The sequence below is a fragment of the Ammospiza nelsoni genome, chromosome 4, assembly GCF_027579445.1.
Source record: "Ammospiza nelsoni isolate bAmmNel1 chromosome 4, bAmmNel1.pri, whole genome shotgun sequence".
In the NCBI taxonomy this organism is placed as follows: domain Eukaryota; kingdom Metazoa; phylum Chordata; class Aves; order Passeriformes; family Passerellidae; genus Ammospiza; species Ammospiza nelsoni.
This window is the reverse complement of record NC_080636.1, coordinates 62,327,778-62,355,466: the sequence shown is the minus strand read 5'-3', so window position 1 is coordinate 62,355,466 and position 27,689 is coordinate 62,327,778. Positions and strand designations below refer to the sequence as shown.

At 41.5% G+C, this 27,689-nt stretch overlaps 1 protein-coding gene across 1 annotated transcript; it reads right to left on the bottom strand.

Moving 5' to 3' along the window:
• Positions 1–275: 275 nt before the first annotated feature.
• Positions 276–27,516, bottom strand: METAP1 (methionyl aminopeptidase 1). The gene is made up of 11 exons (XM_059470881.1): positions 27,359–27,516; positions 17,112–17,163; positions 14,959–15,071; positions 13,613–13,673; positions 12,330–12,421; positions 11,518–11,601; positions 9,905–10,043; positions 7,185–7,316; positions 4,657–4,800; positions 2,489–2,554; positions 276–2,321 (listed from the first exon to the last, which is right to left on the bottom strand). The coding sequence occupies exons 1-11, from the start codon at positions 27,476–27,478 to the stop codon at positions 2,161–2,163; spliced, it is 1,164 nt and encodes a 387-aa protein (XP_059326864.1). The 5' UTR covers positions 27,479–27,516; the 3' UTR covers positions 276–2,160.
• Between the last annotated feature and the right edge of the window lie 173 nt (positions 27,517–27,689).

The following is a 27,689-nucleotide window of genomic DNA, read 5'->3' as shown; positions in this document are numbered from 1 at the left end:
ACTACAAGCAGTTACCCTGCTGTGATTTCAATTTATAGGCAGAAATGCATAGTGTCATAGACTACTTGCATTAAAAATGTGCTAAATTTGGTTTATCAGTGCAACAACAAAGAGGTATCCAAGTGGCACATGTGTGGGTTTAAGGATGAGTTCTGGTGGGTACATGCATCTACCAGTGGGGCTTACACTGCAAGCAAACCTGGATGTAATTGAAAATTCTATGTCTGGGTTTGGATTACAAGACCAAAAAAACACTTATTTCTGTTAAAAGCAGCTGCAACTTTTATTTTATTGACCAAAAATTAAGCCCCCCACCCCCTGCATCATACACACACACATAGAAAAGGCAAGACCATTGTAACCATTCAAGTGAAGGATATGGTGGGCAAAGCTCCAGGACAGGCATCTCCTCAACACAGCTCATTCAGCACAGGTAATCCCACTCAGGTACTACAGTCTGTTTTGTTAAAAATCTCTACACGCACACGCACGCACACGCACTCTCTGTGCATCGTTTCAGGTCGCTTTACTGCATAATTAAAACAAGAATAAAGTAATGAAAACATTGCAGTGATACAGCAACAGAGGTCTGAGGCACTCAGGGCAGAGAAGATGTTTTCTGGCAAATTTGGAAGTAGACGAGTCCATTTCTGTGAAGCACTAACCCCTTTCCCCCACCTAAATTCTGCAGTGCCAAAGGGAGCCAAGGGTGTGCAGCACTTCATGTTCTTGGATGTGTGACAACAAATTCACCAGACATTTTCTAAGAGGTGTATTTTATGCCCATGATTGTATGATTTTTAATGTCTGTGTTGGCTTAAGTTTCTTGTGTTACAGTGGTGTAAGATGAAGTCTACAATGGGGTCTGAAAAATTTTTCATTACAATTCAGAAGAAAAAAATTTATTCCCTCAGCAGAGACACTAAAGATGATGGAAGGGAAATGGGCATGGAAAAAGAAAGGGTAGAGAAAAGAGAGGCTTAATCAATCCACACTCCTTAACACAACCATTTTCAGCTCACCATGACCCACTAACAAAATATAAAGGGGTATTTATACCAATGTTGCCCACTCTATACCTGTCTGAGGAAAAAAAGATCAGTTTTCATAGCTGCCCCCCTAAGACTTCCCAAAAGCCTCAAACTCACTCAACCAAGGGGGAAGAAAATGACCCGTTTAAAAATTACCAAAAGAAAATGAATACAGTGTTGAACATGTTTCATTTTCACACACTCAGACTTGTTTTGAGATACTTCACTGTAAGTCTTGCAAATCCAATCCCCCACAGCTACTGTGGATGTACTTTTTAAAGATGCCCCACAGTTAACAGACGTAAGGATCCCATGAATCATGGGATCTTTTTGGTTCTTGTTGCATTCCTTTACCTAGGCAAGTCTGATACATCAGCTTCACCAAACTTTTGGTGCAGGAGGCTGCCTGCAAGTACTGCTTTGCCAAAAAGCAGCTTATTCCAGGCAGCTGCATATAAGACAGACTTTGTTAACTTCCCATCCTATCAAATCTCCAGCAAGAGAAACAAGTCCTGCCATTAACACAGTGTGCCACCCACAGTGGCAATCACCACCAGCAGAGAGATGGGAGCAGAATTAAAGGTAGCCCATTCTTGTACGTGCGTGTCTTTCTCCCTTCTGCCCCCTTCTCAACTGATAAACAAACAAGGCCCAAAATAGTATCTGCAGAAGTAAGAGCAAGTCTTTGGAATAAGAAATGCTTAAAATCTCAGGTGCCTCTCACAAACCAAGAGTGACAGGGCACACTGAAATGGTGAAAAAAACCTGGATCCCAAAATATCAAGTCCCAGTGGGAAAGCTTACCCACGCTTTTCTAGCTAATATCATGGCAGCAACAGAAGCAGTTGTGGGTCTAATTGGAAGAAAGGTGCTAAAGAGATAATTGAAGAAAAAAGGAAAGTACAGCGTGAGTGTTGTAGGTAGGAGGAAAGCAGGAAATTCTTTAAATTCTTCTCTGCTTTTGCAGACATTGGGTCAGGTTCTTCGAGATATTCCTCTTATCTACAATCACCGAGAACAAAGTAAATGGTGACATCTTTCTAGTCTGTACTCTTAAAAAAATGCATAGTACAGGGGCAAAAAATAGATATATATTTCTGGTTCTGATGCACCTGCTCAGTGTGGGCTATCACTGGGTCATGAAGTGGGGGCGAGTGCTGTCCAGGCGGCGGGTCAGGATCTCGCAGCCCGTGTCTGTGACCAGCAGCGTGTGCTCAAACTGTGCCGAGCGCTTCCCGTCCCTCGTCACCGCGGTCCAACCGTCGGGCCAGGTCTCGTCCTGCCAGCCACCTGAAACAGAGAGCGTCACTTCCTGCCAGCTTTTAAATAACAGCCATCACTCCCCCAAAGAGAAATGAAAAATCTACCAGCTCTACAGGGTAGAACCAGCATCCTGTTCAATCACTACTTAGGAGCAAACGAGAGTAACCATTTTACTCTACTGCTAAACTGCTCACCTTCACAGATCATTGGTTCAATTGTAAATACATGGCCTGGCTTCATCACTCCAACTGCCTTGTTTTCTGCAATAAAATAAACACTCAAGTTAGAAGGAAGAATACCATGCTAGTAAATGAACAAATCCTTGTCCTGACAGAATACAACAGAAACACAGTGAAGTCCGAAAAACCCTTCTGAGATGACCTGTTCACTTCTCCATTTTTACATATACATAAAAATTTCCTTTAGCTCTTTCCTTCTCCCCATCCACCAACACTGTAATACTTACTCAAGATGCTTAAAATTAATTGCTGTCTTTCTCTCCAATTCCAAGTGGAATTTAAACTCTAGCTCTATAAAACACTGAAAAAATATAATACAGGAATTTCTGCACATTTCTATAATGGAAAATCATAATTAAAAAACAGAAGTAAGAAGCACTCAAGATATTTAGAGAAGGCTTGAAATCTCCTTACTTGTTTGCACTGAGCCATTAGCTCCAATAAATTGTCAAAATGTGACAGTGGTTAAGTAATCCCATGATTCCATTATTGAAAGACACACTGCCTCCTCATCACCTGGATAATGGGGTCACAGCAGTGTCAGAGGGATAATGCTGTGTTCATTAGCTAACATAAAATAGCAGAGCATTTTGAAGCATCCAGGACAATAGCACAGGAACATTTTGATGTTAAATGCACTGAAAATGCTTATGTGGAAGCACATGAACTGATGGACAGCATGATTCCAAGAGTGCAGTTTGACTGCAGAAAGGCTTCAGCCCATTTCCTCTGTCCTGTTTCACCTGAAGGACAGCACAGCTCAGATGTAACTGGGCCTGAGAGCTGGAACAAACTCCAGAACTGCACAGGAACCATTCACTCCAAGCTACTTTGCTGCTGTAGACAATTTGCATTCATTTTACATCCCCCTATCTAACCTTAATTGTGTTAATTTATTACACTGCCTAAATCACCTAGAGGCTTTAAAAATCTCAGACATCAAGCTGCCACAACAGCGACAGAACATTTTTCTTAGAAAATTATCTTTTTGCTCTTCAAACTCCTTTCATAGTAGGCTAGAAATAAGCAGCAGCATTCTTTTTTCTCCAAGAGGCTTTAAGTCCCTCAGATATTTCCACTTTTGCTGTGACTCTGTATTTAAAAATACCAGAATCTTTCTTTCTGGAAACAGACATATTTGCCCAATGAAAAAAAAAATCAAAGTTCCAAATAGCCAGGAAAGATAGAAATTTCCTTTGCATTAGATTGGATTTTAATTGGTATAAAAAGCTCTCCACCTCCAAAGAATCCATATTTTCTTCATTTTACACAGCAAAAAGTACATACCAGGAATTGACAGCCCTTTACCGTGCAACTAACAGATCTTCTCTGTTGTCAGAAAAGTACTTTGGGGAAATGATGACATGAAAGTCAGGAACTGCCAGACTATATTCTATAACCATAACACATGTTAAAGCTCATTAGGAGATGGGAAGATGGAGGCACCTGTCAGGTCTGAGGAAATAAGTGTCCTATGATCAGGGCAGCTTTACAGCTGAAGTGAGTGTGAACTGCTGATCACTGCCTCATGATTTTTACTCTGCCCTTAGTTGTCCACTGGCACTTAACCTTATGTCCTTTGCTTCTGTGGATGTTGTTTCTTAGTCTTGCTGGAAAAATTTTTGGACATTTCCAAAAACTACCACTACTGGGGGAATGCTCATTCCTCCTCTGCCACACACTAGGATAAAGTTTCCAGAAATACCAAATGACAACGCTCAAATGAAATGAAAGAAACAGGACCCATATTCAGGAACAACACCCATCTATACTATTCAAAGAGCTTTTTATTTGCATCTCTAAATGGCAGTGAGGTTTGGCATAGAACTTCTAAAGAGAGAAACATTTGGCAGTTCATGTCAGACAAGAATGTCTAAAGGAATTCAGCTGGGAATTCAGGCAAAAACTTTGAGCACTTACCCAGTACTGATGAGAGCTAAGACTAACCATTAGTGCAGGCAGATAATGCAGGCACAGGTTCATAAAGCATGCTATGGTTCAGAGTTAAAAAACAAAAATTATTTCTCAAGTGCCAAAATGCCAAACTGATGGCTCAAGTAAATTGGGTGCATTCACTGCAAATCACTTGCCTACTGGACAGCTCAAAGGGAATAAATACTCACTGGCATAATGGGGCACGTTAGGAGCCGTATGGAAAAGTTTATGGATTCCATGCCCGCAGTAGCTCCGAACCACTGAAAATCCATTTGCTTGAGCGTGTTTCTGAATTATGTTCCCCAGCTCTCTGTACCGAACACCAGGCTTCACTGCAAAATTAAAGAGACACAGAGGGGAATTGAGAGAGCTTTCCTTCAACACAACTAACCACCAAACACCATCTCTGTAGCACTCATGGCTTGTGTGTCCATCTGTTCCAGTGTGCAACTTCCTATGATCACTTGATCCACTGAGTGTGTATGTGAGTGCAATAACTTGAGAGAGGGAAGAAACTGTCTCATATTAAAAAAAACAAGAAAGACAGAAGAAAACGCCTTTTTCACAAGGATACTACTTTCCTCCTTTCATGGATGCAACTGCTCACATTAAAAGGATATCAAAGTTTGAAATTAAAGGACTTTCAAAGTACTTGGTGAGCTCTCACACCGAGCTTCAGTGCTTTTTGCAATGATTGTAGGAACCATATTTTAATACACACTTATCCCTCTACTATGTGGAAAATGCACACAAAGGACTGATATTTAGAAAAATAAATAAAGGGAAAATGGGTATCTCTACTCTTAGACAAGATTCTCGATGACAATGCTACAGCAAATAAGAATGTTCATATTCAGGTTTAACTTTTTTGACAATCCCTTTAGGAAGCCTTACAAGTTAGAGAATTTGAAACACGAAAATGATGTGAGAAATTCACTTTGAGCACTTGGACAAGGGAGTAATAACACCATAAAAGAAACAATGTTACATCATTCAGCTAATGAAGATTCATCCCAAAAACAACCTTGAGCCCCTTAAAACAAAATATCAAGCTTTCCCAAGACTATTCCCAACTCCCTAAATATATGCTGCTTCTTCAGGAGCCACATGTGTGGTTGTGTGGAGCCATCTTAAGCAGAGTTCACATAAAACTTAAGCTTTATGTGAAGCAACTATTTAGTACAATTCTCTGCTAATGCAAGCGACTACAACTGAAACCCTTAAGCTGAATTTACAGAAAATAACAAGAAACTTGTATTACTGGAATATACACACTTCTCCAAAAATTCAAAAAAGGACACGGTGGGGAAGAGATTCATCTGTGGTGTTTGTGCTAAATAGCTGTGAAGTATGGGGTTGACAGCACGTGCAACTCATTTCACTGGAGCAAGGACCCCTCTGCTTCTCTCTCATACAGCTAGAGCTCTGCTGGTCCAGCACCAAGATGTTGAGATGATTTAAAGAGGGGAGAGGTGACCCCCTTTTAACAGGTGAGACACTTTCTGCCACAAATCCTACTCAAATGCAATGTCTAAAACCCTTTAAAACACATTACAGCATCTAAAAATCTGGTAAAAAAGACTTACAGTGAGAATTTTAATCTCATTGTAACGAACACAGGGGAATTTCTGTCATAGTTTCTACATCAAAGCCAAGATACAAAGGATAAGAGACAACACATGTAACAATTGCTATTAAAAAGTACAGGATCAAAGATACACACTGTTCTGGTTTAGCTCTAAAAACAAAGTGGTCATTTCAGAACAGTAATCCCACAAAAACAGGTAATCTGTTCTTCACAGCTCAACCTGGCAGTAATTTCTTGATCACACAACGGATACACAAGACATCAATCCTATGGATTTTTGTCTTTTGAGCTGGACTAGCTATCTCCGAATTATTAACCCAAATTGTGCTCATTTTAATGTCTTTTATTTACATTTACTTTTCATTAAATGCAAGTTTAAAGCCTTCATATATATACTACCTTAAACTTCAATCTTTAGAGGCCAAGAAGTGATTAAATTATAATGGGGATTTTAAGAAGCTGCAGGGTACAAAAAATACAAATGGTACAAGTACCTCCAGGGACTTGAGAAATTCTTCTTTTGTTTTCTGAAGTCAGAAAGGTATCTGCATGTTTATCTCAGTGTATATCTTGATGCAGCTGCCCTGACTGTTATCTAAGCAAGATAATTAAAACTCTGTAGGTACTGGAAGATAAGGATCTGTCTTCTCTGGCACACTGCCACACAAAATCAAGAGCTCATAACTAGCTTTATGAAGTAACCATCAGGTTTGGCCGGGCTAAGGAGATATGTTTAGGTGCTCACACAATGTTTTACCTTATCAGTTCACTGTGCAACACCATACAAATAATAAAAGTAGGGTTTTCCAAAACATAATTTGCTTGTTGCATTCTCTAAGTTACTCGGATTAAGGATTCTTACTCATCAATGGTCAAAAAAAGGCTGTTTCCATGTCAGTATCATCAGCAGATCAGCTCAGCATCAAATACATTTTCCTCATCAGCCCACATTTCAAAAGAAGTTGCAGCCAGCACTCACAGAAGCATGACTGCATTACACAGCACCCATCATCAGCTGGTGACCACACACCAGTGCTTCTGTGTGCTCACCAGGAGTCGCCCTGAGCAGAGGCAACATGAGCAAGCATTTCTGAGAACCAAAAGCTTCCTGCTGCAGGCAGGGCTCACCTGCATCGATGGCTTGCATGAGGCACTCATAGGTGGTCTGGACAAGCCTCCTGGCACCCTCGTCCACCTCTCCGACATAGAAGGTCTCGTTGAGATCCCCGTGGTAGCCGTTGCGATAGACGGTGATATCCACTGCCAACACAGCACAGACGGGAAGTTAGCGCCTGCTCCTCACCCCTGCCTCCCACTGCTCAAACAACAAACCTGAACAAATGGGGCACCCCAACTGTGAAGTGTTACTTCACAAGAACTCCCTAAGAAAACTCTTCCAGCAGAAGCAGGTCCTTCATGCTTATCCTGTAGAGTCTATATAATAATTTGTAAGTTAGTGTTGCACTGGTGAACAGTTTGATTTAATGAAATAAAAGGGGGAAGAGGAGGAAAAAAATCCTCCAACAATGCAACACAAACACAGCAAGCTAGCATTGGTTTTTTAAATATAAAAACGGGAAAGAGAAGCTCCTTGATCTATGGGGATTTACCTGGCTATTGTACTTTCTCAGAATTAATTCCAGCACTTATAGGGGGAAATTAAATTTTAAAAGGTATGTAGTCCTTGTTTTGCATATCAAGTTGTCTTGCTATGGCAGAATGGGAACTTCTGTTTCTAAGTCTTTGTTGGTCAGCTGGTAGGTCTAATAGCTGCTAGATCACCAAACCCACTAGAAGGGCCAATGCTCTGGTATTCATGAAGAAACCCACACCCACATCCTCTCCCAGGTAAACAGTCATGAAGGGAGCTGTAGTGTTCAGTAATACTTTAGGAAAATCATACATGAGCTGCTGAGAGAGATCAATACCATCTTTATAGGAAGATGTGGGAAAACACACTTTGGTCTCAACAACTAGACATCACTTGCAACAACTAGACATCACCTTCTGGATGACATGTTCCTGTGGTTCAAAAAACTTGTTTTGGACTCTGGCATGGCTTCCGGGCTAAAAAGTTTTAAATAAAGAAAAAGATGGACGCTTCCTTTCAGTTGTTCATCGGGTACATTCCCTCCAAGGTTCCCTTTTTATCCCTCCTTGTAAACTGTTCTGGTCCTCCTTTTCAAGAGGCTTTTGAGCCTCTACTTTACAGCAAAGAAGCCCAGTTCTTCCTCATGATAACAAAGCAAAGGCTCCAAGCTCAATCAAGTGCAGGAATGTAGACAGAGGTATGACTAGAGCCTCTTACAGAAGGTGCTCTCTAGGGCTGAGGTACAGCCTTGGCATGCAATTAGCAGAGGTAAGACACTGTGTAGATGAAGCCAACCATATTCATTACAAGGTTGGAGTACCTCTTCAATTAGAAAAACCCGAGAGAATTCAGATTGTTCAGCCTGGGAAAGGCTTTGTGGTGACTTAATTGTGGCTTCCCAGCACTTGAAGGGAGCCAAGGAGAAAGATGGAGAGTAACTTTTGCAGGACCATGTACAGAGAGGACAAGGAGGAATTAATTCAAACTGAGAGTAGGTTTAGATCAGATACTAAAGGAAAATTCTTTAGTGAGAACAGTGAGGCACTGGAACAGGCTGCCCAGAGAAATTGTGGATGCCCCATCCCTGGAAATGTTGAAGGCCAGGCTGGATGGGGCTTTGAGCAGCCTGGTTTATACTCGAAGTGTCCCTGCCAACAGCACAAGGGTTGAAGCCAAATGATCTTTAAGGTCCCTTCCAACCCAAACCATGATTCTATGAGCTGGGCTTCTTAGGCTGGACTACAGCAATGCCAGAATAGCTGGCAATAATAAAGAGCTGTGCAAAGGCATCATCTTTGAAATTAAAGTAAGACAAAGGAACGTTGGCATACATTGTTACATGTACCCTACAAGCTTAGAGCTTTCAACATACCACACCTTACCTAGACAGGGGCAGCAACCATGAGACTTGTTCTGAAAAGGCTGGTACCCACAGCACTGAGATGTAGACTTAATAGCTATTATTACAAGCCAACATGTTTTAAATATCTGATAATCTAAAAAAATTACAACCTGCTTCAAGAGGTAGATCAAACCTTAGCATACTCTGTGTATTTATTTACAGGTAAGAGAAAAGCAAACCAATGCAATAAACAAAAGTGAAAATGTTTGTACAAAAAAAGTGTCATTAATTTTTACTGCCAAACCAAGAAGAAATGAAGGTTAAAACAAGACAAATAATTTATAAAAGTATTTCTCACCACCCAAGAAGGCCTAAGCACCTTGAGTACCAAGAACAAAAATCAGCTGGTATTGTTAGGCTGTGACATGCTCAAAAAAAGATAACATGCACCTATACAATGCCTGCACATTAGGACCCTTTACAGTCATCATAATCATCAATGAGCATAGCCAAATTGCAACAATCTAGAGCCATCTAATCAAGAATTCACATGGAACGAATCCAGTTGAATAATTCAATATACATTCTATTCACTATATATACACAGCCTGGAACAAGTGGAATCTAGCCTACAAGTGGAATACTCAGGCACTATACTAATGCACAGATCAGGGTAGAAGAACTAAAGCTCTTAAAGTGGCCTGAAGTTCTGAAATTATTTTATTTAATAAATTCATTAATTAAAGTATGTAAAGAGTAGAGGTAAATGAGAACAACCTAACTGGCAAATGAGAACAAAAGCCTCTCTTAAGAAGCTATTCTAATGATGTTGCCTGCTTCTGAAACATCACCTTATTGCATGGTTTAAGTGCACACAAGATAAAAATGCTGAAGGTTCATTTTCACAGCACTTACCATTAACAATATCTCCCTCCTGCAATGGCCTCCTGTCAGGAATTCCATGACAGATCACTTCATTCACTGACGTACAACACGACTTGGGGAAATTATAATAATTCAAAGGGGAAGGATAACAATTCCTTGCAATACAAGCCTAAATAGAGAAAATACAATTTACACTAGTAGGTTTTGTACAAAGAAAAAACACTGTAAAAAACATATGTGCAACAGCTTTACAGTAAGAATGACAGGCTGAAAAGCAGTGACTCCAGAAAATAAGATTCTTCAAGCATTTCCGGGCAATGTTTTTGTTATACCTTGCATCTCTTACCAGGAAGAAATTAAAGCTACTTTCATTTTGTTTCTACTCATTTTCATCTTTGACTGCAAATGCTGAGATATTCAGGTTTGAAACAATGCATGGCAATACTGACTCAGTCTTAAAAAGTCATTTTCAATTACTGCTTTTAAGCGCTCAGTCTGAGATTTCTGCAAGACACACAAGCTGAACAAAATAATATTTAGCACTATTTCCCCCCCAGCTTTAAAACCTTAAGCTGTTTCCCTTTCACTGTAATAACCTTACTGTATTTTTGCAAAACTGACACATTTCATATATATTTACACATACATATATACACATACTTTGTGAGCAAAGTACTGAGAAAAAAAAGTTGTGTTACCTTTTTTTTTTAATTTTTAAAAAAAATACTGTTTTTAAAACTGAAAAATACCAATTAGGGATATCAGTCACTATCAACAACCTGCCAAAGTTTCCATAAACTGTTGAGGAGGGGTAACTCCATGTTAAATACTAGTTGTTCATATTAGACATTGTGCCTAAGCAAGCAGTTTGATGTTTAATGCATTAGTTTGTGTTTAACAGTTTTGAACTGTTTAATGCAGTTCAACAGAATTCTCCAGCCTAATGAAAGCCATCTTAGCTCAACACCTGCAGATGCAGACAAAAAGGAAGCTCTCTAACAAACTTAACTATACCAAAACTGTTTCCTTTCTCACAATGCACAGATTAAATGATTCACAGAGAAGACAGCAAAGCAAAGTTCAAATATCTATAGAAAGTTAAGGCAGGAAGCATTCTTGAACATGTTTTTTAAACACTTCACTGGACTGTGGCTTTATTTCGTCAGACTGCATCAAACATCTTGTTTCAGTTCTCTCTGAGGCACCTCAGTTCTGATTCCCAATCATAAATAATTTAACTTTCTCCTCTGTATGTCTTAGCCAACCACAGAGTACAAGAAGTCCATGGCCTACAAATGTTGTTCTTTATATAATGGTATCTGTGGAGCAAAAAGGGTTTAGAAGAAAGAAAACATGATGTTAATTGAGAAAGCAAGTGAAGAAACTTAGAAGAAATCTGAAGCCAGAAATATGGAAGCAACTAATACAGAGAGAGGCCCAGGAGTTCCTAAATCACTTTGAACCTACCATTGCACTGTAGCTCATTTCTGCCATCTGCACTACCCACCAGCTTCAAAGTGGGAAACAGTTTGAAATAAAGAAATGGAATTCATGCAACAAAGAAAACCACACAATAATCATTTAAAATAAAGTGATAGAAGAAAACACTTATAAACACCAGAAGAATAATAAACTTATCTTACTAAATGGACAGCATGATCAATTTCTTCAGTAGTTACTCCTGGTTTCACCATCATGGCAGCAACATCCAATACTTCTCTAGCAAGCTGCAAATGAAACAAATAAAAAATTTAAAATAGATTTTAAATTGATCTATTGGCTCAATTTAAGTTCATTTTAAACAGGCCAGGACTACTCTCTACAAGATTTGTAACCCATTTTTGACAGCTACACTGAAATAACCAGGAAAGCTGTGTGAAGTTGGGTTCTAGAAAGACTTTGAGATCCCTCCAGGTCATGTACTCAGCCACCTCTGTGAGAGCTGACAATATCCCAGTTAAGGGTTGGACCACATTTTCCTTGAATGCCATAATCTTAAATCAAACTACCTAATGCATTTCAAAGTTTGACTTTATGCACGAGGAAGTGATTACAATTGAACAGCTCTTTTTCAAAAATTTTTAAGGATGGGGCTTTGTTCTGCTCTTTAGTTTTTACTTAGTACCAACTCCAAGAGAGGAAAAAGTTCTCATTTATGCACTATAAATCATATTCTTAACAAACACAATGTGTCAGGCACAGATTGCCTTACTAGTAATAACAAACGCACAAAACAGATAAAAGTCATCCTTCTGCTTGCAAAATACTTTACTGGGAACTGGGGTCACAAGAAGGAAAAAAGCCAGAAGATATCAAGCTTCCCAAACTATTTTTCAGCACTCTAAAGTGGTTTGAACATTTGTACTCTCAAATGTGCTGTGAAAAAGGGGTAAAATTATTACAGATTTTTAAAGACTGTAAAGGCACCTTGCCAGAAAAATCAAAACCCCCTTACCCTACACACTACTCGCATCCCTTCTATATCCTCAGATGACAGTATTTTTATTTGAGAGGTTCCTTTTAAAGCTTGTTCTGATTCAGACATTCCTGAAAAGAAAAAAGGGAGAAGACTAAAAAAGACAGAAAAAACCCCATGCTATATAGAGTGATGATTGCTACACATATCCAATCCAGGAACTTCCTTAGCTTACCAAGGGCAATAGAAGTACAGACTTTCTCACCACAGCCTAAACAAAGAAACCCACCAAGCCACAGTATGATGATATTATTCAGATTAATTGGAATTCATAAGCCTTCCACAACACCATAATGCCCCATGTGCTCAGGAAACCCATTCACTTACTGCATAAAACCATCATGTCCAGTTAGTCAAAACACAATCTTAAATACTAGGTTGACAAGGAAGTTGTTTTAGTCACAGAAAAGCATTTTTCAGCTGCTCTTAGAAAATAATTAGTGAAAATTACATTCTAGCACAGTCATAAAGGGTTACATGAGCTTGGGAATATACCTGGTTATACTACTGCAATAATCAGCGGACAAAAACATGTAAATCCTTCCTACCAAATTCTGTGCAATCTCAGCTTTATAGATGAGCAACCCCATAAAATCCAGTATTTTGTGTTGTTTTAATATTTACACTCTTTAAAAATAACTATGGAATATCTTAAGATTAAAAAATAATGCTAACAGATTTCATAGCAGCCTTTTGGGGAAATGCAAAGCCCCAATACTGGTATAAAAAGAGGAAAATACCAAAACAATCCCAAAAGTAAGTAATTTTGAAAGTGCATTCCCTCTCTGTCCAAAACCAGCTGGAACTCATACCCCAGTTTTCTTTTGGGGGGGTTGCATACTGCAAGGTTTCCTTGGTTTTATTATAAAATAATACATTTTCAACCGATACACTGATGCCACAGAGAATGGTTTAGTAGAATTTATCTGTGACAGTCAATTGATTGCTGCTTGTTAACAAATTAGCAACAGAACCAGGACTTGTATGTTTGAGATAAAAAAAAAAACCCCAAACCAAATTAACTAACTCTCCATTTCCTGTACACCTTTGAAAGACAACCCATTACAAACTTTGGACTTCCAAAAAATACTTGCAACCATGATTTTTTAAAAATGAGTAAGTTACTGTGGAGCAGTAGTAAGGTGAGAACAGACAAGAGGTTCCCTTCTCCAGTATCTCCTTCATGCATTAAAGGCTTTTTCAATGGAAAGGAAAACAGAGAGCAAACATAACACTCAGAATTGTGATTTGTTTCAGGTTACCTAGTGGGTGATCAGCATAATCCGGTCTCTGAATATAACTTGGCACAGGTCTTGTGGGTGTCTAAATAAATCACAGGCAAAGCTGGTTAGGTTGCAGCAACATTTATTATAGTTACAAAACCAGAATCACACAGTAAAATTAAATACAATATGAAATATTTCATGTGAAATATGGCAAAATCCATTTAGAAAAAGTTGCAAAGTATGTAAACACTCCAAAAATTCCAAGTTTCAATCCCAGACATTCTGCTGTTACCCCTATTGCTATCATATTATACAACTTTTAATAACTAACTGTACAGCTTTGTAAAAATCAAATTTTTATTGTCAAGTGAATCTTACTGGTTTTATAATGTATTATGCCTTATTGTAGCATTTTTTTCTGCTGCTTTCCAGACTGCAAGTGCACTAGTGTCAAATACATCCCTCTTCTCTTTAGCAAGAGAATACTTACTTCTAATCATCATCTTAGTCAAAATCTCTAATTCCACTTGCATCAGTGTTACAGCAGTCACAAGACAAAAAAGCCAAAGTTCAGAGATAACACAACTAAATTACTTAGCCAGTGAAATGTCCCGAACACCTTTTACTCCAACAACACTAACAAACACACATGGGCTCAGGTTCAGCTAATCTGTTCTCTAATGAGCCTGTAACATGGAGAAGACTTAGAGAGAGAATGCCACTGGGGCAGCTTTTCTAGCAGAGGCCAATTAGAAAAGACAAATGTAAAGAAAATGTCATTATTGCTGCAAAAAAAAGCTTCAGCTTACTCCATGTACAAACTTGTACCAAGTTAAAAATACAGTTACATCTGTATGTCCCTCTGTGTGTGTGTAATACATATATATATATACAGAGTTATATGTCATCATCTTCTAAACCCAATCTACTTTCACAACCAAAGATCTTACTGACCTCTGCTGTTCTTCACCATTCCAGTGCAGGAGATTACTGTAACCTCTGTTCACCAGTTCCCTCACCACGTTATTTTAAACCACTTACATAATATAATAAAAAACCATTTCTTTAAATTTTAAATGAATTCACCTGAACTTTTTAGAAACAGACTGCTCTATAATGGGTGAGGACAACAAACAGCTGGGAGATATCAGCTGAACTAGCAGTAGCTTTTTTGCAGAATAAATGTCACAGTGTACATCCAAAAGGTATGACCTTAAAATAAAATGAACCATGATAAGGACAGACATCATGTCCTTGCCATGGGGTTCAGATTGAGAAGCTCTCCTCCTTCAGCAAAAATGTGGGAGGTCATCAGGTCAGGAGTGCTCCATGAGCTGCTCAGAACACAGCAGTGCTGCAGTAGAGTGGCACCTCTTGCTTACCAGTGGGTAGTGTGGCCTGAGTTTCCCAGTGTAACGATAACCAGACCAGGGATTTGTGTTGACATCACCTTCCAGGCTCCAGGAGGAAACTTCACGCTTAGCTTTTTCATCTTCTGAAAAGATAAGAAAAAGGGGGAAAAAAAGTTGCAGCAGCAAAACCTGTCCTACTAAGAATGAGAACTGTGGTGTCTAGAAAGTGACTTAGAAGTGCCTAAGTCTAGACCTGAGTCTTTCTGGAATTTCAGATACTGATATATGCAAGTGTAAGTAGTAGTTATCATTTTGTGTTGTCCATTCCAAATTCAGATTCTTCCCACCCTATTCAACAGCAAACTGGGGAATGTCAGGACTGAATGCACAAAGGAAGTGCAGTAATTAAGTTGTTCTTCATTTGCAGTTTTATAACACAGTGCTTGTTTCATTCCTGGGAAAAAAGCCTGTTTCTACAGAGGCACTCAGTATCCCTTCAATTAACACCCTTGCACTGCAGGGGAACATTCCTTCCTTGTGATCTCCCTTAGCACTCAGTGACCAAAATGACCTGAGGTGGGAAGGAGACCATCCAAAGGTGGAAGGGAGGCCATCCTACTGTCAGGCTCAACTCATGGAGGCTGCTACCCCTCCAGAGCTGCTGGAGAGAGTGCAGGTCCTGCCACTTCTGCAGTTCAGGACAAACCGTGCTCACACCTTAGGAGATGGTCCCAAACTGCTGGAGCTTCCCACCTCTCCAAACCTTGTGAAATTCACGTCTGATCTGGTCCAATGACTGACTTCATTCACAAACAACATATTCCTATGAGGGGAAATTGAAGGTGTTTAAATAAAGGATTGAAACAAGCAGATCCTGAGCAATACCCAAAGGAGAATTCAGAAACAGAAGGCAAGGGTTAAGGAAGAGCATAACAACATTAATCTTTAACTCATAACTGGATAACTTGTCTGTTTCCTCTTTTTATGTCTCAGAAGGATGAAGAGGTAGCAAAAGGTCTGCCATTGCAAGCCTAATGTCAATTCCTGAGAGCCTCTGTGGCTGATATCTAAGCCATATGCTCAGATGACATTCAGTTCAGATGAAACTGAGAAATAACAATTTGAAAGTCCAAAGCTTTTCATAATCACCCAAATTGACAGGATGCAGAATGCAAGTGTGAACTACTGGATCCCTACACTGGGAAGGCAGAAAGAAGGAAAACATTTGTAATTATCTGTACTACTCTATTTACCATCCAACATTTATCATGAAAAAAAGAAGCTTTATTGGGTTTTAGGAAAGGAGGTAAATTATTTGAGGATGTGAGTTTCTGCCATATCACTTTTTAATCCTACCTCCCTTCTCATCAGGGCTTAATGAAGATAGGCAGGGTGGTGGCAGGGAGGAGGCAAGGGGGCAGAACTGAGGTCTGCCCTCTCTCTGGTTTTAAACTTAGGGGTTATTTTCACTACTCAGATAAGGTAGAATCTACCAGTCTCCTGGTACTTCTGTGACAGAGCTACCAGCTGTCACTAGGGCACACAGATACTCTTACTACTTTGAACTGAACTCAGCAAAATCCTAGCTATGATACATCCTTTATCAGTGGCTGCACCATGCACACAAGCATCCTCCCTTTTGTCCCAAAAATGTACAGAACAGCTGCACTCTGACTCACTTGTGTCCCAGCAAGTGTCTAATCACAAAGACTTTGCAAGAACCTTTCCCACTGCACTGCCTTTGACTGCATTAGACATCAAAATGCTATGAAGGAACACTGCCCTATAGTAGTGATTTATTATTCTCCTTGTCCTTTATTTCAGCACCACGCCTTCTGTGTCCATATACCTGGCAATGTAGCTCAAGCAGTAATTCATGCAAATAGAAAAGTGAACAGAAACAAACACTTCTGTGAACCTCTGCCTCTGAAATTTTACACAGTGCTTTAGATTGTTGAGAACTGGACAAAATTTCAGATATGCATCACCCAGTGCCAGGTATCTTGGGAAAAAACCCAATACCATTCCAAGGTGAGAAGCACAGAGCAGCTGAGGTTGGAAGGGACATCTGGAGGTCATCTGGTCCAATCCCCAGCTGAAGCAAGGCCACCTACAGCTCACTGCACAGGACAAAACCAACTCAAAGAAATATGAAAATGCATTTTAAAAAGTAATGTACTTACTTGCTTTCTTGTGTAGTAACTTGTGAGTGGCCCAGCTTCCCTTAAAGCATTCCTAGAATTGCAAACAAAAATGTATAAGTATATGTTTTAAGCAGTATTTACATGGACAGACATGCCAAGATGACAAAATGGAGAAGCAAATGGATTTTAAAGAAAACTGGAAGACTGTTTTTATTAACCCTTGCAGCAATATGCAGCAAATGCTACTGGTAACTGCTAGTCTTAGCAACAGAAAATATCACATTCAAAAGTTCATTAATCAGAATAGGCAGAAAAAGCACAGCCAAACAGACAACACCCATGGCAGTGAAATACACTGACATAATCCTACATATTGACTATTTATCATTATGTAAACACCATGGTGGCTGCAGGTTGGCTGAAACAGAGTTTTTCTCTGTACCTGACCTTACAGCGCTGCAGTGAGCAGCAAGGTCCTCCCCTGACTCCAAGACAAATCCACCTCCTCCTGCTAACTGCATCCCTTCTGCCTCCTGCTCCAGCACAGGAAAGCAACAGAGGCCAATTAGCACAACCACAGGAGAACTAATGAAGTAGACTAAAGGGCGGAAATGAGGGCTACTGAGTGAAAATAGGAAATTGAAAAAAAATATTGAGAAAGTTGAAATGGAAATCAAGAAAAGAGTGACTGTGGCGAGTCTGGCCTTTTCTCTTCTTCCCAAGCACAAATAGAGCAGTTAATGCAAGGAACAAAGAATCAGCAAAAGGGCAGATGGAAACAACTAGCAGCTGGAGAATAAAAAAGGACTAAGATGAAGAAAAGACATGAAAGAAAGAGATTTAAGCAGAAAAACTGCAGAAGGCAGGATAAAGGTAATCCTTTAAGGTACTAATTAGCAAATTACTTGGGTTACTAGCAGAAATTCTAAATCAATGCCTATGGGCACTCAAAACATCCATTAAGAAACTGCTAATTCTAATTATTGACAATTACAGCTGAATTTCTGAAGAAAGAGGCAGGAAGCAAAGTGGTTTACTTTCTAAGAAGAAACAATACTAATGCTGAATCATCATTGTAAAACTACCACCCAGAGCCAATAACTGATTCAACCTAAAGTATACAACCCTCAACCAGCCCAAGACAACACATCTGCGAACTGAGCCCAGCTTGTAACATTCTACCCTTGCTTCAGGGCTGCTCTGGAGCTCTCTGAGCAGTCTGCTCGTGTTGAGCCACCCTCTCCCTCCTCCCTCATTAGTCTTGCAACCAGCAGGTACCAAAGTGCACCCACAAACACACAGAACAGTGGTGCACAAGCACACCTACGTTCAAAGAGACCCTGCTGTGTGTGTGCTGTCCCCTCATGACCACAACCAGCTGCTCCTTGTGTTGTGGTGCCCCACACACCAGCAGGGACTGCACTGCCAGGCGCTCTGAAAGCAATGCTTCCGATGACTGGAGAGAACGCCACTTCCAACAGCAGCCCAAGTTTACTGTCACACTTACATAACCCACTGCAACACAGACCTTTGCACTGCACTGTTCTCTGCTGGGCGGAAAGGAACAGGTTTGAACTGAAGCCTGCTTTAGGGAAAAGAAAAAGAATAAAAAAATATCTAAAAATGCTATTTCAAGGACACTGGAAGAACCAGTATAGTTTTAATCCCCTTTCAAACACAAGGTCTTTGCTCTGAAGCATAAAGGAAGGACTAAGCAGCTATCAAGTCTGCAAACCTAAAACCCACTATTTGGAATATAAAGGAGTATTTGGGAAAGGAAGGGAAGGGAAGGGAAGGGAAGGGAAGGGAAGGGAAGGGAAGGGAAGGGAAGGAAAGGAAAGGAAAGGAAAGGAAAGGAAAGGAAAGGAAAGGAAAGGAAAGGAAAGGAAAGGAAAGGAAAGGAAAGGAAAGGAAAGGAAAGGAAAGGAAAGGAAAGGAAAGGAAAGGAAAGGAAAGGAAAGGAAAGGAAAGGAAAGGAAAGGAAAGGAAAGGAAAGGAAAGGAAAGGAAAGGAAAGGAAAGGAAAGGAAAGGAAAGGAAAGGAAAGGAAAGGAAAGGAAAGGAAAGGAAAGGAAAGGAAAGGAAAGGAAAGGAAAGGAAAGGAAAGGAAAGGAAAGGAAAGGAAAGGAAAGGAAAACATCAGCTGTGGCAATTACTGATTGTAGTTCATTCTCTGCTTTCCCATTAAATTCTGGGGGATGTTCTCCAATGCCCTGGCTTTGTCCTATACCAACAGCCTTTCCACTGCGCTGGCCCCCAGCCAGAAAAAAACAGGCAAACACAGCACCAGGGACAGAAGCATAACTTGAAGAACTCCATTTTGGCTTTTCATTTCCTGCAGCTGTGGACAACCTAAGATGATTCTGCATAAGGCTGTCACATGCCTAAGTTGTCCCAAACGTGTTTCTGAGATTTTACTTGCCCTCTATCTCCAGAGGAGCAGTAGCTCTGCCAGAACTCCTGGGGCACAGCTCCAAAGGTGCAACCATGTTCACTACAACCAGACACCTGCACAGCCATCAACTGCAACAGGCATGCACAGCACATCCAGAACATTTTGGTGAGCAGGGGCTGTTCCAAGTGCACGGTACAACCCATCAGTCTCTCTGCCTTGGTCTGACACTGCTGGAAGGCACTCACAGGACATGCTGCACATCCACCTACAGCCCATCTATTTTGTGTAGGATCAGTCATACGCTCCCTGCGAGCACTGCACTGACCGGGTACATACAAATTATTTATATCTAACAACCCACAGCACAAGCACCACACTGCACATGACTGCAGAGCTCTGCCTTGGCAGTTCCACACAAAAATATGGCAGCTGTCATCTCACAGGGTGGAGAATCATAGCTCTGGCAACAAAGCACTCCCAAAGTACCACCGCACATTGCAAACACCCTCACCCTCTATACTGCAGGCTTCCCAACAAGCTGTGGAAGAAACCTACTCTTTCTCTCCATCTGGGCCACTTTTTGGAGTATTTTCTGGAGAAAATCATGCTTTTCACTGAGCCTTCTCCTGACACATCTACTTCAATCTGGCTATTGCCATTCCTGTCTCTTAACAATTCTTCTGTGCTCCTATCCAGGTCAGGATAGAAAATTTTCAATGACTAAATAAACAAAATCCAGGGGAAAAAATATCCAGGGTGACTTTTAATATTAAAATGAAGAAACTAAAGATTTTTTTTTTCCAGATAGAGTGAAAAAAGGAACATGTAACACAGCATGGCTATATTTTAAAGCATTAGCTTCAGTGGGAAAGTACACAGGAACAACATGAATTTGGCCTCAAGTTCCTTGGAAGACTTCCTAGTGCTTCCCATTTCAAGCACTACACAATCCAATATCATGCCTGATATTAATATCCCCACCCTTTGTACCTAAAGCATTTTTCTTTTTTATTGCATGTGACTTTTACACCTCAATCAAGACAGACATAGAAACACTGAAGAGGACTCTACAAGAAGAGAGGTCAAATGTATGACCAAAAAAAAAAAAAGCAGACTGGTTATCCTTGACTTGTTTAGGGCAATCCTGGGTACAACTATTCCATCAGAAAGAAAAATATAAATGTGTCTTCTAGACAAAGGCAGCCAACATACCGAAACCTTCAACAACATTTCTGGCTTCGGGACATTCTTAAGCCAATCCCACTGGTTTTGTGTTTAGAGACAAGTTCAACCCAGTGTTCATCAGAATGTATCAAAAGGTAACCAAAGGCACAACCTGCATTACCATTTGAAAAGATTCCTGCTGGATCCCCTTGTGGAAGATGTGCTATTTCTGAAAATGATTTTTACCTTAAGGACTCACCCAATATCAAGAGAATCATGTGACATGGCAGTATTGGTTTTGTAGTAAGGTGCATTTTCACTATGAACACACTGATCACTACCAAATACCTCGAGTTTTTTTTTTTTTTTTAATCAATCATTGAAAGAACAAAACCCTCTAAAATAGTTATTGAAGTAATTAGGGGAAAAAATTCTTCTATGTTTATTGTCATTTTTACAATAATAACAGAAATCTTCTTATTGATTCAGTTCATGTATGCATACAATCTGATTAAGAGGTGGAAAAGTACAGCCAACTGCAAATTCCAGAGGAAAAAAGGATGCTCAATCAAGATTAGGATATTACTACACTACAAACGTCTGTACAGCACAGAGATAACAAACTAGATTTAAATAAGCTACACAGAGACATGGATGCCCCATTCCTGGATGTGCTCACAGCCAGGATGGACAGAGCTCTGAACAACCTGGTCTAGTGGAAGGTGTCCCTGCTCATGGCAGATTGGAACTTGATGGTCTTTATGGTCCCTTCCAAGCCAGGCCACTCTATGATAGCCAAGTCCACCACAGCACAGAAGCCAAGACAGGCTGACAGACAGTGTTTCTGCACTGCCTTTGCATGGGAAAGGCTCATTTCAAGTTAGCTCTGCCAATCCCCCTGTCAGCACTCCAACTTGTGTCCAACTTCCACAGAATCACCCCCTCCATCCTCTATGGTCATAATTTAGAGTCACGGCAATGAATTTCAAAAATTTTCTACTTTACAGAAAATTTAAAAAAATAATCAAGACTGTGAGGACAGACTGTCTCTTTGCATGTCATTATATCCTGAACTGCAATGGACAAACTGCAAGTGCCAAGCAGCACACTGTAGCTAAAAATACTCTGAGCAATCTTTTTAACAGAATTTACAAATGTCCTTTAGAATGTAAAACTGTCTGGGGCTTAACCTGAGACCAAGTCATTTTGCATAATGAGAACTCATTTTTAACCAAATACCTTAAAGGTATGCAAAACAGAAGACAAAAAAACCCCCTCTGAAGTACAGCATTTAGTTTAATACCAGGCTATCAATTATATATACATATTAAATACAATACAGATTAATTCATATTTTACCCATAAGTACAAGTATGTTGAGGTGTTAATACATTTGATGTTAAATGAAATAGTTGATACTTTTCAGCATAGTGAAATACTTCTAGGGCAGTACAAGCCCACAGAAACAGCCTCCAGCCTGAAAAACTCTGTACAAAATTCCCAAAGCAGGACACATGAATAGTCAGTTTTTCAGAAGAGTTGGATATGTGTTTTCAGAATATGTGTTTTCAACTCCAAGAGAAGCACCTACATTCAGAGCCTTGGTGTCAGCAGGGTTGATCGACTTTCTCCTTCATCCAAGACCCCATCTTACCCTGAGACTCCTGGGTCCTTCATGACCCTTTGTGGAAGGGACTGCATTTTGCAGCTCTTCAGATTTACAGAAATATCCAACTGATTTTTGAGTGTAGTGAAGGAACAAGGGACCAGAGGAATTCCAACTGGACTATCCTGTCAGTACATGGAACACTAGCTCAGCAGGTCTCCCTACAGGAGCCTGAAGTTTTACTTTCAGAAAGTCACGAAGGCTCAGCTTTCATATCTCACCAACAATCAGGTGCTTACCTCAGACACAGGTATTCATGGTGATTTATAGGCAATTGAGAATGTCAGCTTCCTGATGAAGGAGATCTGATTTTCTAGAAGATGGTATCAGCTGAGTGCCATTTATGCCTGAGGAAACTCCTGTGCGCTGCAGCAGAATCCAGCCTATTTCAGGCACAAAGAACACTGAACCAAGGATGAAACACTGCACTGATGTCCTATGGTCTGATGTGAGAGAGGACAAAAAATAGTTTCATCCAGGTCTATTGCTCCCTGCTCCCCCATCCCCAGCACATTGACAGTGAAAGGGAACAGCAAAGCAGCAGATGGGACAGCAATCCTCTCTTCAGGTCCACAGTTTTTCACAAATCACTGTCACCTTCAGCATCCAAAGCTGTCAAGGGCCCAGGGCTGAGTGTCAGTGAAAATGTGCCTTCCAGAAAGCAGTAAATTGTATATAAACTCACTGAGAGAACAAAACAGCATTTCTTTGCTGAAGAAAATCATACCCCACCGCAGATATCAAGAGGTATCACGAGATATTGGGAGGCATCCACCAGTGCAAGAGAGACACTGACCCTGACTGTACAGTTCAGAGAAATGCTACCCATTCAAACACCCAAAACACACATGGCAGAGTCACCAGGTAACCCCAGTCCTCACTTCTGACTCCATAACCAGACCACTTCATACACCTGGGGCTGACAACACAAGGGCACACAAAACAGGAAGGGGCAGCACTTCTTGAGTAAGTTATGACTACTACTAAGATACAACCCACGGCCACCAGCTCTCCGAGAAACAAAAATGGCAAAGGCCACTGACTTCAGAGGAACAGAATGTTTCCCCAATGTGTCTACAAGTAGGTATTTGTGAATTTGGATGGAGAAATGGCCCTGTAGTAGCATCTAGTCCACACCACAGTAAACCTATTGTTTTGCCCAAGACACTTACATAAGTATTATGAAAGATAAAGTTTTTCACAAAAGTAACACAAAATCACTCATAAGTGATCCATTCACAATTAGAAGGCTCATATAAAAATGGTAACCGGAGTTCTCAAGAACAGTCACTACTCTCCCTTTCTTTATCCTTCAGCCACTTGTAGAAGACATAAAAGAAATGCAAACTGTCTACTTAAGCACAAATTCTTTATGTATACCACACACAATGTACACACAAGTGACGGTATCTGTAAGGCAGATTTCACAATAACAAATTCATCCTAGCAAGAGAAACTCTACACCTGAGATGTGATGCTGGACATCTGTGTGATTTCCACATTCAGAAGATAAATGAATTACTGTATCTCGCCATAAGATGATAAACACACACAACACTGCAATAAGTCTCTAAATAAAAAGAAAACCAGACAGTGAAAAAAGGCAGCTGGTAGTGACAGTATTGATTTACTAGCCTAAAATATTACTAAGGGTTAACAGCAGACAGAATCCCCCAACAGAACAGTTCCTCTTGTTACAGCTTGAAGTGAAAGGGAAAAAAACAAGCCAGGGTTCAACAGGCCACCTCAAGAGCTTCTTTGCTGCTAAAAGCCATTTTCACCTTGTCTCCATGACCAGTTCAAAACCTCCCTGCTAGGCAACATGGCCCCCTTTCCATCCATGATCCACAAGCACAACTATTATTTAGCAGCCGTACCCAGCTTCCAAGGTGCCCAAAAGCCAGAGAGAAAACAGTGTTGGCTCAAAGGAATCCTAGAGAATGTCAAATTTCTCCAGCCTAAACATTTTCAGAGCATGTTGCTGAGGCATATGTTCTGATGCAGAGAAAGAGAAAAAAAATAAGTGACCAGAATAACACCCTTTATCCAGGAAAGGAGAAACACAAATGATAAATTCACCAGGGAAATCATTGTCTTGACACAATCTACTTGGAAAGTTCACTTTAATTCTCTATGTGCAGTCATGAAAAATAATTTTTAATCAATCTCCACACTACACTGGGATCCTCAGCCCTATACTTACTATACCTCCTACACCTTTCAGTCCTATATCAATTCTTTCTTAGCAAATGATATGTTAGTGATTTATAATCCAAACACATGGCTTCACATGGTTACCATACTACAGCAGTTCACAATTTTCTGTTGTTTAATCTTAGCACTAGGGAAAATAAATTCCTACAAATTTGGTTTTAGCTCTGATTGGAGTTTTGGCTACAAAAAAAAAGTCATTGTAGGCTTCCAAGCAGATTAATTACCAGGTGCCCATGCCCATACAGATGCTTTTACCTGCCAAGGTGATGCTAGATAGCTTGTGGCTCCCAATCCACCCTCAGCCCAGAGGAAGCGCCCACACACCTGGCTACCACCAGCGCATTCCATAAGGACAGGCTGACTTTATGGCTGGGCTGAACTGGGCCACAGTGGGCAAGCCTGCTCTTCAGCAGCACACTCCTGAAGTGTTTCATGACCCTGCAGTGCTAAACCAGCAAAAAAACCCCAAACAATTAATGCAACTCCTTTTCCTCCATTTAAAAGAAAACTCTGAAGGCCTCAGAAGTGGCTCACCAAGGAATCAGGGACAGCCTAAGGCAATGGGTAGAAGCGCGCATCCTCAGAGGGAGGGAGCAGCACCAAGCCAGCTACAACACAGGCTGTGCTGTGAGGTGGAATAACATCCTAGGACCACTCACTAGCTTATCTAAGAGTTATTTATGCGTGTAAGACCAGAATGGAAAGAAAACCACCAAAGAGAGAACTCCAGAAAAGTTTCACTGATGCTAACCAGTCCACTGCTGTCAGCTGAAACTTGCTGGAAGTTCAGAGAAAATAAGCTGGAAGTTCACCTGCCATGTGCTTATTTGAAGAGGCAGCCAGGTTGTCAGCAGCACCTCCCTCACCCTCCTGACTGTGCCTGCCAGACACCGGGGCAGGATGGCAGCGAGTCTCCTCCATGGCACACAGCGGGTGACAAGGACAGCTGGAGCACTGGGACAGCTCCATCCATGCTGGGCCAACACAGGGCACTCAGCGGGGCTGAGGGTCCTTGCCACAGGATGAACATGGGCACTCTTCTCTCTGTGCATGACATTTCTTGCCCATCTTTAAAACAGGCTGTCACTAATGTCCTTCTCTGTAACACCTTGCCCCAAAACCTCCAAAGCACCTTCAGTGTGCTTACCCACATTGCTGATGGGCACAGCAAGGCACAACATGCCCCAAGTCACTCAGAAATGAGATGACTGGGATTCCCAGTTCAGTAGTTCACTTTCTAGGCAGGACAGCTTTGCAACCATGTTGTCAGTTATACAGCAGCCTATTTTAACAAGCCAAAAAGTATTTCCAGTAATTCTCATTTTTTCTAAAAGCAGCAGCAGATATTTCCAAATAATTAAACTCAGTATATAGAAAACCAGAATCTCTGCATGGAATTAGCTGAGTTAGAGGTGGGAAGGAGGGGAGTGAAGATGTAACTGGAACTCTTCACACTGGCCTGTTCGTTCTCTTAGCAAATGGTTTTGTCATCACCAACCAATATTTGTATACACTGATGATGCATGTATGATGAATTTTATATCAGACATGTCAAAACAGAGCAAATCCTAGAAGTTAACCACAAGCACCACGTGGGAACTAGAGATGCAGAATTGTCAGAACAATTCTGAGCTGCAGTCACTCTAATTTGGCAGCAACTCCCAGCATAGGGCACAGAGACCTCAGGGGAAAGTACCAGAAGCTGTGCAGCGGGTGTGTCACAAGCACGTGGGAAATTTTCCCCATGTCCTATGCAAACCATAACTATCAGCTTACACCCTAACTCGGAAAAAAATTATTCCCAATTAATAAATTAATAATAAATTAATCTAGCTGATGTGACTGAATTATTTTCTTATGTTTATCCACAAAAATCCAGTGACTTTACTGTGTTATAATTGTGACAAGGAAAGCCAGTGTTAATCTCTGAACTGAACACATAAGTCCTTACTGATTTTGACAGAATTACACATACAAACAGTTCAAAGGATTAGGCTATGTATTTCAGTGCACATTTGAAAGTTAATTAAAAAACCAAACAAAACCAAAAGGAGTCCCACAAACAAAAACGACACTCAGTCATCAGACTGTCCTTTCTATAGAAGGACCACACTCTGTTACCACTGTGGCCCACAGAACACGTCCAATTTTCACATTTCTACGTGGGAGCTGACTGCTCTATGACATGTGGCCTAACCTGAACCTTCCTGTTTGGCACCCTCAGAGCAGAACACCAAAGGACATAGTGGGAAAAAAAGAAGTTAGGAATGAAAAGGGAGTAAGACAAAAACGGAAGAGTAGCAAATAGTTTTCACAAAAACTCATAACTTAAAGAAAATCTGTTTTCAGAGCAACAAGTCTCCCGGTGTCTATCAAAGCCGAGCAACTCCAGAGCAGACGCCGGCAGGGAAACGCAGCCGCTGGAATTTGATGAGCACGTCCTCACTTTGTCCCACTAAGCCTTTATTTTTAAGGGGGGCATACGGACCACGCACCCCTTCAGGCAGAGAACATCCGTGCACCCTCTCACGAGCGCTCCGGCTGCGCTTCGGTGCCGCCGAGGTCCCGCACCGCCCGCGGCCACGAGGAGGAACGGGGCTCCCTCCCCGCCGGGGCCGCCTGCCCGGCTCCCCCGGCTCCAACAACCGAGGAACCGAAGGGGAACTTCCCGCGGGGTCCCCGGCCGGGCGCCGCTGGCCCAGGCTGGCGGGGGGCGGGCGGGCAGAGAGGCAGAGCCGGGCACACCGGGCCGGGCCCGGGCGGCCGGGAGCCGGCGCGGGGAGCTGGATCGTGCGCCCGCCGCACGCCCGGAGCGCCGAGCGAGGGGCTGGGCCGCGGGGGAGCTCACCTGCGAGCAGAAGTATGAGCCCTGGATGCCCAGCTTGAGGCAGGTGGGGCACTGCAGCTTGGCCTCGCTGCTGCAGCCGGCGGTCTCGCACACTCTGCGGGTCTCCACCGCCGCCGCCATGCTGCCGGGCGGCCACGGGGGAGGAGCCGCCGCCCGGAGCTGCCGCCGGCTGGGGCGGGCGGAGAGAGCGGGACGGAGGGAGGGACGGAGGAGAGAGAGAGGGAGGGAGGGAGGAGGCTCCGGGGACTCAACGCCCCATGGAAGCCGGCCTTGAACGCTCCCAGCGATGGGCCATCCGCAGCTTCCCTGGGCGATGTGTGGCAGCGCCTCG

Bases quoted from the DNA above. Each gene is read 5' to 3' on its own strand.
- METAP1 (XM_059470881.1), bottom strand. From the start codon at position 27,478: ATGGCGGCGGCGGTGGAGACCCGCAGAGTGTGCGAGACCGCCGGCTGC. The intron at 4,801-7,184 runs GTGAGCCCTGCC...TTAATTTTGCAG, and splicing joins CATGCAAGCCATCGATGCAG to TGAAGCCTGGTGTTCGGTAC. The intron at 2,555-4,656 runs GTGAGTATTTAT...ATTTTATTGCAG, and splicing joins TAACGTGCCCCATTATGCCA to AAAACAAGGCAGTTGGAGTG.